The sequence below is a fragment of the Oryctolagus cuniculus genome, chromosome 18, assembly GCF_051225735.1.
Source record: "Oryctolagus cuniculus isolate XC-2025 breed Fujian yellow rabbit chromosome 18, ASM5122573v1, whole genome shotgun sequence".
NCBI classification, from domain to species: domain Eukaryota; kingdom Metazoa; phylum Chordata; class Mammalia; order Lagomorpha; family Leporidae; genus Oryctolagus; species Oryctolagus cuniculus.
In genome coordinates, this window is record NC_142884.1 from 11,718,075 (window position 1) to 11,729,035 (window position 10,961).

The 10,961-nt window shown below is 63.7% G+C and overlaps 1 protein-coding gene across 1 annotated transcript; it reads left to right on the plus strand.

Moving 5' to 3' along the window:
- Positions 1-103: 103 nt before the first annotated feature.
- On the plus strand, positions 104-7,430 carry AP2S1 (adaptor related protein complex 2 subunit sigma 1). Its single transcript, XM_070062054.2, has 5 exons — positions 104-192; positions 4,262-4,411; positions 6,561-6,674; positions 6,984-7,043; positions 7,150-7,430. Exons 1-5 carry the CDS (start codon positions 190-192, stop codon positions 7,249-7,251), a joined length of 429 nt encoding a protein of 142 aa, XP_069918155.1. The 5' UTR covers positions 104-189; the 3' UTR covers positions 7,252-7,430.
- Positions 7,431-10,961: the final 3,531 nt, after the last annotated feature.

Here is a 10,961-nt window from a genome sequence, read left to right on the forward strand (position 1 = left end):
CGGGAGAGCCGTCCCATTCGTGGGACTTCAAGTCCCAGAGGGCTGTGCGCGGGAGGGCAGTGCGCGGGAGGGCAGGCGGGTCCTCCTGCCGGAAGTCCGCTCTGGCGCTAGGCCCCCCGACTGCAGCCGGAGCCGGAGCCGCCCAGTCGCCGCGGGACCTGGGCCGCTGGGGTCCAGTCAGGGGTCGCCATGGTAACGGGGGCGCGCCCGCGGTGGGGACGGGCGGAGCGGGGTGCAGGTGTCAACAGCCGGGGCTCGTCCTGGTGCTGACAGTCCCTCTCGTGCCGCGGACGGTCTGGGTCGGGCGCGGGCTCTCGGGATTGGGGCCAAGAAGGCGGCCAAGGGGGCCTTGAATCTGCGCTCGTGGATGCTCCGAGGTCTCGAGCCGAGGGGACAGGGGGCCGGGATGCCAGCGGGGGCGGGGGGAGCTGTGCGGTGGGAGGCAGTGGAGGGGGTTGGGGGCTTCCGAAACGGAAGCAACTCGTGAAGGCGGTCTCGGTAGTAGGTGGTGGAGGCGGGGAGGGGGCGAAGGAGGAGGACGGGAGGCCTGGGGCCGGGGGCCGGAGGGCCCTCCGATGGGGCGGTCGCCAGGGGCGAGGAGCTAGCCTGGCAGTGTGTGGCGGGGGGGTATCGGCAGCGGGACGAGATCCTGCGGGTGAGGGAGAGCAGGCTGAGCGCTGCAGTCTGGAGGTTTTAGGGTCGGGGCGGAGGGCTCGGAGTGGGGGGCCGATACTCCAAATGAATGGGGAGCGAGAGGGAGAGAGAGAGAGCGCTTGGGGGCTGGGAGGGAGGCTTGGAAGTGTGAGATTTGGGGAGGGGGCTCTTGGGGGCAAGGACTGAGCTTTGGACTTGGGGGCGCCCTTCTTCTCCCAGGGCGGGGCTTTGGAACCAAGCAGGGGTGCTTTGGTCGGAGACTCAGCAAAGGGCACGAATGGGGGAGGGCGTAAGAACAGCGAGACAGTGACCCTTGGAACAAAGGGCGGCGCTCCTGGAGTTGCTGGGGTGGCCCCGGACCCCCAGGCCAGAGAGAGCGGAGATCGAAGGGGAGCAGCAGCTGGGGGGGGGGGGGTCTGGGGGCCTGGGGATTTGGAATGTGGCGGCCGAGCTGTCCGGCAACCCTGCAGGCCGGTCTGGCTCCCCGCTGGCTGCCTGGCTTGGGTCTTTCCCACCCCCTTCCCTTCCTGCCCAGGACCCCCTGCCCTGCTGGGAAGTGGTTTTCCCTGGCTCAGCAGATGGAGTTCTTGGAAGGCCAGTGTCACTTCCTCTTCCTGTCGGGCTTGGGGGAGGGGGCAAGGAGGTTTGGGAAAGAAAGTGGACTCCCTGTGGAGTTTGGGCGGGGGCTTTGGACTCCTGAGCCTTGGAGTCCTTAGGCTTCCCTGTTCTCCCAGCCAGCGCGGACCCGGAGCCAGGCTTCCCAGCGGGGGGAGCTAAGGCCATGGCTTTCCCAACGTCGCATCATAATTATAAAGCTATCGAGAGCTGGCACACACCTGGTGCTGTGCCTGGGGGAGGCAGCCATCTGGCCTGGCAGCTAAGGTGCTCATGGCCTGGGTTCGACGCCTGGCTCCGCTCCCGGCCCCAGCTGCCTGCTGGTGCGCACCTGGGAGGCAGCAGTGACTGGGCCCCTGGATGGAGGCCCCAGCTCCCGGCTTTGGGCTGGCCTGGTCTCAGACGTGGTGGGCGTCTGCAGTTTGCCAGCGGATGGGCGATGGGGGCTCCCTCGCTCACGCCCTTCCCTTCTTCTTAACTTAAAAAAAGGGAAAAAAGAACAGGCTTATGGGAAAATGGACTCAAAAGAGAAGTTAATGTTGTTGTTGACAAAAAAAAAATGATTGGAAATCCTATAGTTTTTTCCAACATACACATTCTTGGTGAACTTTCTGAAGACCACTTATATGCACGGATTTCAATTTTTTTGTGCCAAAATAAACGTATCTTAAAAAAAATTTTTCAGAGTCAGAGCAAGAGAGCAGATGGACAGACAGACACAGGGCTGCCATGCACCAGTCACTCCCCAAATGGCTGCAACAGCCAGGGCTGGGCTGGGCCAAGGCCTCCCACCTTGGTGGCAGGGGCCATTACTGGCTGCCTCCCAGGAAGCAGTGAGAACCCGCCCCCAGGCATTGCAGGATGGGATACGGGGTCCCAAGGCCACACACCCCAGAGCTTAGCTTTTGATTCGATTCCACATGGAGCTTTTGAAGTACCCCCGTGTCACACCCCCGCCTTCTCTCTGACCTGGCGTGTGAGCCCATGGGGGCCACCCTCTCATTACCTGCGTGAGATTGGGAAGCCAAGGCCCACATAGCCGGTCACTGGCCGTGCCAGGATTCTGGCCCCAGAGTTTGTGCCGTTCGCCAGCTGGTGGCAGGCCTCGTTGGTGGCGAAGGCACCCTGGGGTCGACCTGGCCACCCAGAGCCCTAGGAATGGACTTCCCAGCTACGACTGCTGCCAGCCCCGGTACATGCCGGGCTCCGTGCTGGCCGCTGACGTAGACAAGGGGATTTCACAAAGGGCGTGGGAAGTGGATCTAAAAGATAAGTTTGTGTTGTTACAAAACACATTTTTTTTTTAAATTTTTTATAGGCAGAGTGGACAGTGAGAGAGAGAGACAGAGAGAAAGGTCTTCCTTTTGCCGTTGGTTCACCCTCCAATGGCCGCCGCGGCTGGTGCGCTGCGGCCGGCACAGCGTGCTGATCCAATGGCAGGAGCCAGGTGCTTCTCCTGGTCTCCCATGGGGTGCAGGGCCCAAGCACCTGGGCCATCCTCCACTGCACTCCCTGGCCACAGCAGAGAGCTGGCCTGGAAGAGGGGCAACCGGGACAGAATCCAGCGCCCCGACCGGGACTAGAACCCGGTGTGCCCGCGCCACAGGCGGAGGATTAGCCTAGTGAGCCGCGGTGCCAGCCCAAAACACATTTTTAACACTTCTTTTTATTCATTCCCCACCCCCCAGAAACCCTTTATTTAAGGAATACAAACTTGGTGCATTTCATAAGTACAACTTTATAGTGATTCTTCCCACCATACCCATACCATACCATGAAGATTTATTTAGTCATTTATTTGAGAGAGTTACAGAGAGAGAGAGGGAGACCGTAATGGCTGGGGCTGGGCCAGGCTGAAGCCAGGAGCCAGGAGCTCCATCCGGGTCTCCCACGTGGGTGCAGGGCCCGACCACGTGAGCCATCCCCTGCTGCTTTCCCAGGTGCACTAGCAGGGAGCTGGATGGGAAGAGGACAGCAGGGACTGGAACTGGCGCCCATATGGGACGCCCGCGTCACAGACGGTGGCTTAACCCGCTGCCATAGCGCTGGCCTCCAGTACAAAAAAAAGTTTGAAATGCGTGCATCCAAGCAGCGTCTCTCCTTGTGAGAAGCGAGGCACCTGGCTGTGAGGTCACTGACCTCAGATGCTCTGGGAACCAGTTCAGTCCCCGGAGCGGGAAGCGTGGAGTTAGCAGGGGCCCAGGGCTTCCTCTCCTGGGTGCAACCGTGCCCACGCACAGACTCTCCCAGAGGTTCTAGCGGCCTTGCTCAGCGTCACCAAGACGCAGCAGGAACGGCCGTGTGCCCGGGGGAGTGGCCAGCCGGTCCCGCGGGAGCCCGACTCACCGGAGGGGCAGAGCCTGCGTGTGCTCCAGCCTGGGGCAGCCTGGCCCGCGAGGACTCCCTGTGTAGAAAGGCCTAGAACAGGCGGACCTGCAGGGACCGGAAGATGAGCGGCTGCCTGGGGTAGACGGGGGAGTGAGTGGCAGTAGCTGTGGGTGTTTCTTTCATTTGTTTGAAAGGCAGAGAGTGAGAGAGGGAGAGGGAGGTCTTCCATCCCCGGTTCACGTACCAGGCTCTGCAGCTGGCAGGGCTGGGCCAGGCCCAGGCCAGCAGCCTGGGAGCAGCCCAAGAACCATCAGCTGTCTGTGCTGTCGGCGGGTCAGCTTCACGGCCTGTGGGTTACACGAAACAGATCACAGCCGAGCAACCTGCGGGCCCAGCATGGCGGCGCGGCGCTGAAGCCACTTCCCGCAGCGCCAGCGCCCGGCTGAGCCCCAGTTCGAGTCCCGGCTGCTCCACTTCCCACCCCGCTCCCTGAATCCTGAGAAGCAGAGAAAGTCGCTAAACCCGCTTATCCCTCAGCGCCTCCGGGGAGCTGCGGAGCAGAGGCCGCCCGCCTGGCCCGGCTGCCTCTGCCCTCCCTGGTGCGGCCGCGTGGCGCCCCCTGGCGGACAGAGCCGCTCACGCCCCCCCCCCACCCCGCCCGCAGATCCGCTTCATCCTCATCCAGAACCGGGCGGGCAAGACGCGCCTGGCCAAGTGGTACATGCAGTTCGACGACGACGAGAAGCAGAAGCTGATCGAGGAGGTGCACGCCGTGGTCACCGTGCGCGACGCCAAGCACACCAACTTCGTGGAGGTGACGCCCGCCCGGAGCCGCCCCGCGCCCCGCCCTCCCGCTCTCTCATTTACGCTTGCTGTGAATGGGCCTGTGTGAGCCCAGTGGGAGGGAAGCAGACTGCGAGGCCCCGCCCTCCCAGCCTGCCTGCCCCGCCCCAGTCCCCCCCCCAAGCTTCCCAGCTGCCGGTTCCAAGCCGGTCAAGGGCTTGGCGGATTCTAGAAGGTTCCATCCTTTATGCCCACAGCATTAGCCAGGTGGAGAGACCAGGCCCTGTAGGGTTCAGCGCGCTTGTCAGGGGTTCTGTGTGCCGACCCTGTTCCAGCACAGTGCCTGGCTGCAGAGGTGCTGGCGTGCGGGAGACAGATAGGAACGGTGACGAATGCCTGCAAGGCAAGAGGCGGCGCCGCTAGCGCGTGCCCGTGGGGAGTGGCGTGGAGGGCAGGAAGGCGGTGATGCAAGGTGACCTCTGAGCAAGACCTGAGGGAGCTGAGCACTGAGAGATGATAGCAGAGAGAAAGGGGCCCCGGGGGCAGCACGTGCAAAGGCCCTGAGGCAGGAGTGCCCCTGGGCCCTCCAGGGACAGGTGGAGTGAGCCAGGGAGGGGCAGGGAGGTGAGGGCGACGGGGTGTGAGGGGGGTGCCGTGGGGCCTGGGCGCCGCAGGGAGGTTGACCAGGGCAACGTGGGCCCATGGGCAGAAGCCAGGACCACTCAGGAGGGGGCTCCCCCGGGCGGGCAGACGGGTGGCAGGTACTGGTGACTGGCCCGGCACAGGCAAGGAGTATTTTGGAGGCAGAGCTGGGACCAGCTGTGGAGCTGTGGAGGAGAGAGGGGTGGGGGCAGCGGCGGGAAGGGGCTGTGGCTGGAGGCCGGAGGGGAGGAGGCTGAGATGGCCTGCCGCTGCCTTCCTGGGCCCCGGTCCAGGAGGGACATAGGCCATCTCCGTACAGGGATAGCCGCCATGGGCAGGTACCTGACCCAGCCCAGGGGTCAGGGAGGGCTTCCTGGAGGAGGGGATGGAATCAGAACAAGAGAGAGTTGATCCCATCCCCCAACATACTCAGGAGAATCAGGGAGAAGAGACATTAAAAGAAAAGTTCCTCTTATGAGATGGAAACCCAGGCAGGCTTCCTGGAAGAGGGGACTTGGGATGGAGAAGGAGGGATGAGATGGAGACCCGCCATGCATTCTTCCTGTGTGCGCATCATAGGTGTTCCCTCATCCCCGCGTTAGTTCCCTGTGGCTGCTGTCACTGTTACCACGGTGACGGGGGCGGGGAGACAGACAGAATCTTCCATCTGCTGGTTCACTCTTAAAATCCTTGCAGCAGCCAGGGCCGCACCGAGTCGGAGCCCGGAGCCCGGAACTCCATCCGGAGCTCCCCCATGAGTGGCCTGGCCCAGGCTCGGTTGTCGCGGCCATTAGGGGAGTGAATCAGCCAATGAAAACTGTCTCCCTCTTCCCCTCCTTCTGTCGCTCCGGCTTTCAAATAAATAAATCCTTTTTCGAGAGAGACTGGCACTCGGGGCCGCCACCAGATGGCGCCAGACGCACACCCTGGACCTGGAGCTGGAGATTTGTTTGATTTTTTATTTTTTTTTTTTTTTTTTTTTTTTTTTTGGCCGAAGGCTTTGTGTTTTTCAACGCCATAACGTCGCTATCTACGTCTGTCTCTCTATTTCCTTGCAAACACACACACGCCCGGGGCCAGGCGTGTTCTCTTGCCGGTTGTCCTGCTCCTGTTGTAATATTTACGCGGGTTACGGTTGAGCGAGGCCAGCATCCTGGGCGGTGCCTGGCGTGGTGCCTGGCGCGCAGCGGGTGCTCAGGAGGTGTCTGTGGGCTGGGTGCTCAGGTGCCCTCCAGGCTCCGGAATCCGCCCCTCTCCAGAGGTGACAGGAAGCCACCGAGGGAGAGGAGCGGCTGGGCGGGAGTGTGGGGCGTGCCCTGAGCATGCACGCTGGCCGTCCCGCTGCCTGGACCCTCGGCCTCCCCGTGTCTCTGCGGGCGGCCTCTCCTCCAGGAAGCCTTCTGTGACTCGCAATGTCCCGCACCCACCCCCACCCCTCCCCGGGGATGCGTCCCTCCGGGGCCCGCGGCCCAGGGCTGAGCCCGGGGAGCATGCGCAGGGGAGGGGCCGACAGCCGCTGACCGCGTCTCTGCCCGCAGTTCCGCAACTTCAAGATCATCTACCGGCGCTACGCCGGCCTCTACTTCTGCATCTGCGTGGACGTCAACGACAACAACCTGGCCTACCTGGAGGCCATCCACAACTTCGTGGAGGTGCGCGGGCCCCGCCTCCCGTCCCTGTCCACGCCGCCCTGTCCGCGCCGCCCTGCCCACCGCGGTGCCCGTCCCTGTCCGCGGTGCCCGCCTCCCGTACCTGTCCGCGCCGCCCTGCCCGCCACCCTGCCCGCCTCCCATCCCTGTCCACCGCGGTTGCCCGCCTCCCGTCCCTGTCCACCGCGGTTGCCCGCCTCCCGTCCCTGTCCGCGCCGCCCTGCCCACTGCGGTGCCCGCCTCCCGCGTCCTGCCTCGCGCGTCTCCCCGGCCCCTGTCCCTGAGCGCGTCTTTCCCTCGCCGCCCCTGCAGGTCTTAAACGAGTATTTCCATAACGTCTGTGAACTGGACCTGGTGTTCAACTTCTACAAGGTAGGCCGGGTGCGCGCGCTCAGCTCTGGGGCGACCGTCGGAGCCCCCGCTGCCCGGGAGGGGCCGGCCGCGGCGCCCCTCTCAGCGCTGGCCGTCTCCCCGCCAGGTCTACACGGTGGTGGACGAGATGTTCCTGGCGGGCGAGATCCGCGAGACGAGCCAGACCAAGGTGCTGAAGCAGCTGCTGATGCTGCAGTCGCTGGAGTGAGGCGCCGCCCCGCCCGGAGGAAGGGGCCCCGCGGGGTCTGGGCGCCCCAGGGAGGAGACCACACCCCTGCCTCGGGGCCACCGCGTGCGTCCCGAGGAACCGTGCTGTTGTCGTGAGGCCGTGCGTGTGCGTGTGTGTGCGAGTGCCTGGAGCCCTCAATAAACCTGTGGTCCCGCCCAGCCTCGCCTGCCTTCCCGGGGCTGCCCACAGAGCTGCGCCGTCCTCGCAGGCTCTGTTCCCCGCATGGGGAACCCTGGGGGTGCGGCGGCCGGAGCTGGGGCTGCGGGGTGCGGGGTCCAGCTGCGTCTCAACCACTGCCCCTGCTGCCCCGCCCCCCGGCCGAGCCTGTGTCGGTGCCGCGCCTGCAGAAGCCTTCATAACACACGTTCCTCGTGCGATCCGCGAGGACCTCCATGCGTGGATTTAAAAGATTGTGCTTATTTATTTGAGAGGTAGAATTACAGACAGAGAGGGGGACACAGAGAGAGATCTTCCATCCTCTGGTTCACACCTTAAATGGCCCCAACAGCCAGAGCTGTGCTGACCTGAAGCCAGGAGCTTCCTCCGGGTCTCCCACGCGGGTGCAGGGGCCCAAGCACTTGGTCCGTCCTCCACTGCTTTCCCAGGCCACAGCAGAGAGCTGGATGGGAAGTGGAGCAGCCGGGACTCGAACCAGCGCCCATATAGGATGCAGGCAGAGGCTTAGCCCACCACAGCGCTGGCCCCCAAAGTAAGCTTTTAATTCCACTCTTCCCATCCCGCGGTAATCCCACGGCAGTGGCTTGCATCTGCGGCTTGGAGCAACACGGTTATGCGCAGAAGTTCTAGAAGTGCAGAACGGGCTCCTTGGGTCAGCGGCGCAGGTCAGCAGCGCCGTCTGCAGCTGCAGAGGACGCCCAGCACCCGGAGGCTGCCAGCCCTGAGCGTCTGACTAGACTCAGGCGTCCCGTCTCCCTGGTCCCGTCTGGCTGGTCCACCGCGACGGTCCGCCTGGAGACCCCCAGTCACCTCCGCAAACTCCGCCCGCCACCAGCGCTCCCGGGGTTCAGCCGCGGGCGGGCTCAGCCGCTGGCGGGCGTCTCTGCAGGAGCTGCTGTTGTGTGTACTGAAAAAAAAAAAGCAAGCCCTGACTTGGTAGCACCAGAAAGCTCCCTCAGCTGGAACGAGGATTCTGGAACAGCAAGTGCAAAGGCCCTGAGGCGGGGTGTGGGAGGAGCACGTGGCAGAGGCGAAGAGAGTCTGGAGAGCGTGCGGTGGGGCGGGGCAGGAGGGGCGGGGCACAGGACCCGAGCGGCTGTGGTGAGCACCTCGGGCTTACTCCACGTGAGACGGGGGCTGTGGGGAGGGGTTTCCTCTCGGGAGGTCTGAGGAGGGGGTGGTAACGGCTTTACCGAGATACGCCGCACCCCGCGGGATTCCCCCGTGGACGGTGCCCGGGTCAGGGGTTTTCCCACACTCACAGAGCTTTGCAGCTACTCAGGGTGCGTCTTGGAGTCCTTTCGTCCCCTCGGAGAGAGACCTGCCTTCCCCCCACAGCGTGCACCCACCCCATATCCAGCTTCCCGCCAGTGCGCCCTGGGGGCAGCAGGTGAGGCTCACCTGCTTGGGTCCCTGCCCCCGCGTGGAGACCTGGGTGGATCTCCTGGCCATGGCCTGGCCCAGCCCCGGCCGTCTGGGGACTGAGCCGGCCGCTGGAGATCTGTCTCCCTCTGTGTCGTTCTGCTTCTCAGATAAACAAATCTTTGGAATAAAAGGTGCGGTGGGCTGAGGATCGCTCAGGAGGGTGCTCCCGGAGCACCTGGCAGCCGCCCTCTGCCGCAGTGAGAAGTCGCTGGGAGGAGCGAGCGGGAGGGCTCGGACCCCAGGGGGAGGCGCCGCGGAGGGCTGGGGTGGACACCAGGAAGTCACTTCTGTGCTCATCTGGGTAGGCGGAGGGGAGAAGAGAGGACATGGCTGGCCCCAGGCCCTTCAGGGATCAGAGGAAGGGGACGGGGGGGGGGGCGGCAGGAAGCGCAGCAGAGAAGGAACAGTGAGAGCGGCGACCCCGAATCAGAGGGCACAGCACACGCGGAGAGGAGAGGGTTCCCGCGCAAGTACCGTGGGGCCCTGCAAACCTCCAGCCACCAACCAGTGCCCCAGAGCGGGCCGTGGGCACAGCCAACAGCCTATCGCTTGGGACGTCCTCATCCCGCACGGAATGCGTGAGCTCAAGTCCCGGCTCCCCTGGGAGGCAGCAGGCGGGGCTCACGTGCCCGGGCCCTGCCACTCACTCGGGAGATCTGCGACTGAGATCTGGGCTCCCGCCTCCCACCCGGCCGGCCCCAGCTGTTGCGGGTATTTGGGGAATGGACCAGCGCGTGGAAGATAAATACCATCTCTGTCTCCTGCAGTTAAGGGGCCGGTGAATGCCCACATCCTACCCCGGGGGGCCTGGGTTCAATCCTGGGCCCCCGCAGCAGTGTCCTGCCAGCACGGACCCTGGTGGGCAGCGGTGACGGCTCATGACGCTGGGGTCCTGCCAGACTGAATTCCTGGCTCCTGGCTTTGATCCCCTTTGCCATTTGGGGGGGTGAACCAGCAGATGGGAGTTCTCTCTGTCTGCTTCTCAAATAAGCAAACTTAAAGGAATAAGATCCCATGTAGCACCGGCTGGCATGCTGAGGGGCTCTCCGAGGGGCTGGCGTGCCGTGTGCTGCAGAGAGAAAGGCAGACGGGCGCAGCCGCTCTGGGCAAGTGTCTGGAAGCGTCTCAGGAAGTCCAACACGCACTTCCCCCATGACTCAGCCGTCCACTCCTGCTCGTTTGCCCGAGGGAGATCAGGACGTGTCCACGCCTGTTCACAACAGCTTTGCACAGTGGAGCCAGGAGCCGGAGGACAGGCGCACAAAGGAATGGCCCCGTGGGCATTGGCCCCAGCAGTTGAGGCGACCCGGACGGGAGGGCCTGGGTGCCACGCCTGGCTCTGCTCCTGGTTCCAGCTCCACGCTAATGGCCTGTGCTCGCAGCAGGGGACGGCCCGAGTGCCGGGGTCCCTGTCACCCACGTGGGAGACCTGGAGGGAGCTCCTGGCTCCTGGCTGCAGCCTGGCCCAGCCCTGGCTGTTGCAGGCATTTGGAGCAGGCATGTGTCTCTCTGTTGCTCTGCCTTTCAAATAAGCAAAAAGGAATAAAGGTTTTTTTTTGTTTTTGTTTTTGTTTTTTTTTTTTTTTTAAAAAACAACTCAGACGCGGTCACTACAAAGGATGAAGTTTTTTAGAAGAGATTTTTTTTTATTTGAAAGGCAGAGTGTGTGTGTGAGAGACAGAGAGAGAGAGAGAGAGGGAAGGAGAGGTCCTCCACCTGCTGGTTCACTCCCCAAATGCTTGCAACAGCCAGGACCGGGCCAGGCCAGGCCGAAGCTGGGAGCCTGGAGCTCCATCCAGGTCTCCCACGTGGGTGGTCGGAAGCCAAGCACTTGGGCCACTTCCGCTGCTTTCCCCGGCACATCAGCAGGGAGCCGGAGCCAAAGTGGATCAGCCAGGACGGGAACTGGTGCCCATATGGGATGCCGGTGTCGCAGGAGGCAGCTTAAGCGCCAGGTCACTGGCCCCAAAGGGTGGCTTTTAGAGCGTGTGGACTCTGCCTCCACAACCCGACCGAAGCCGGCAGAGCGGGGCCAGTGTCGCCCGGTCGCAGGCGGGGCTGGGGTCTGACAGCTGCCACCTGGCAGA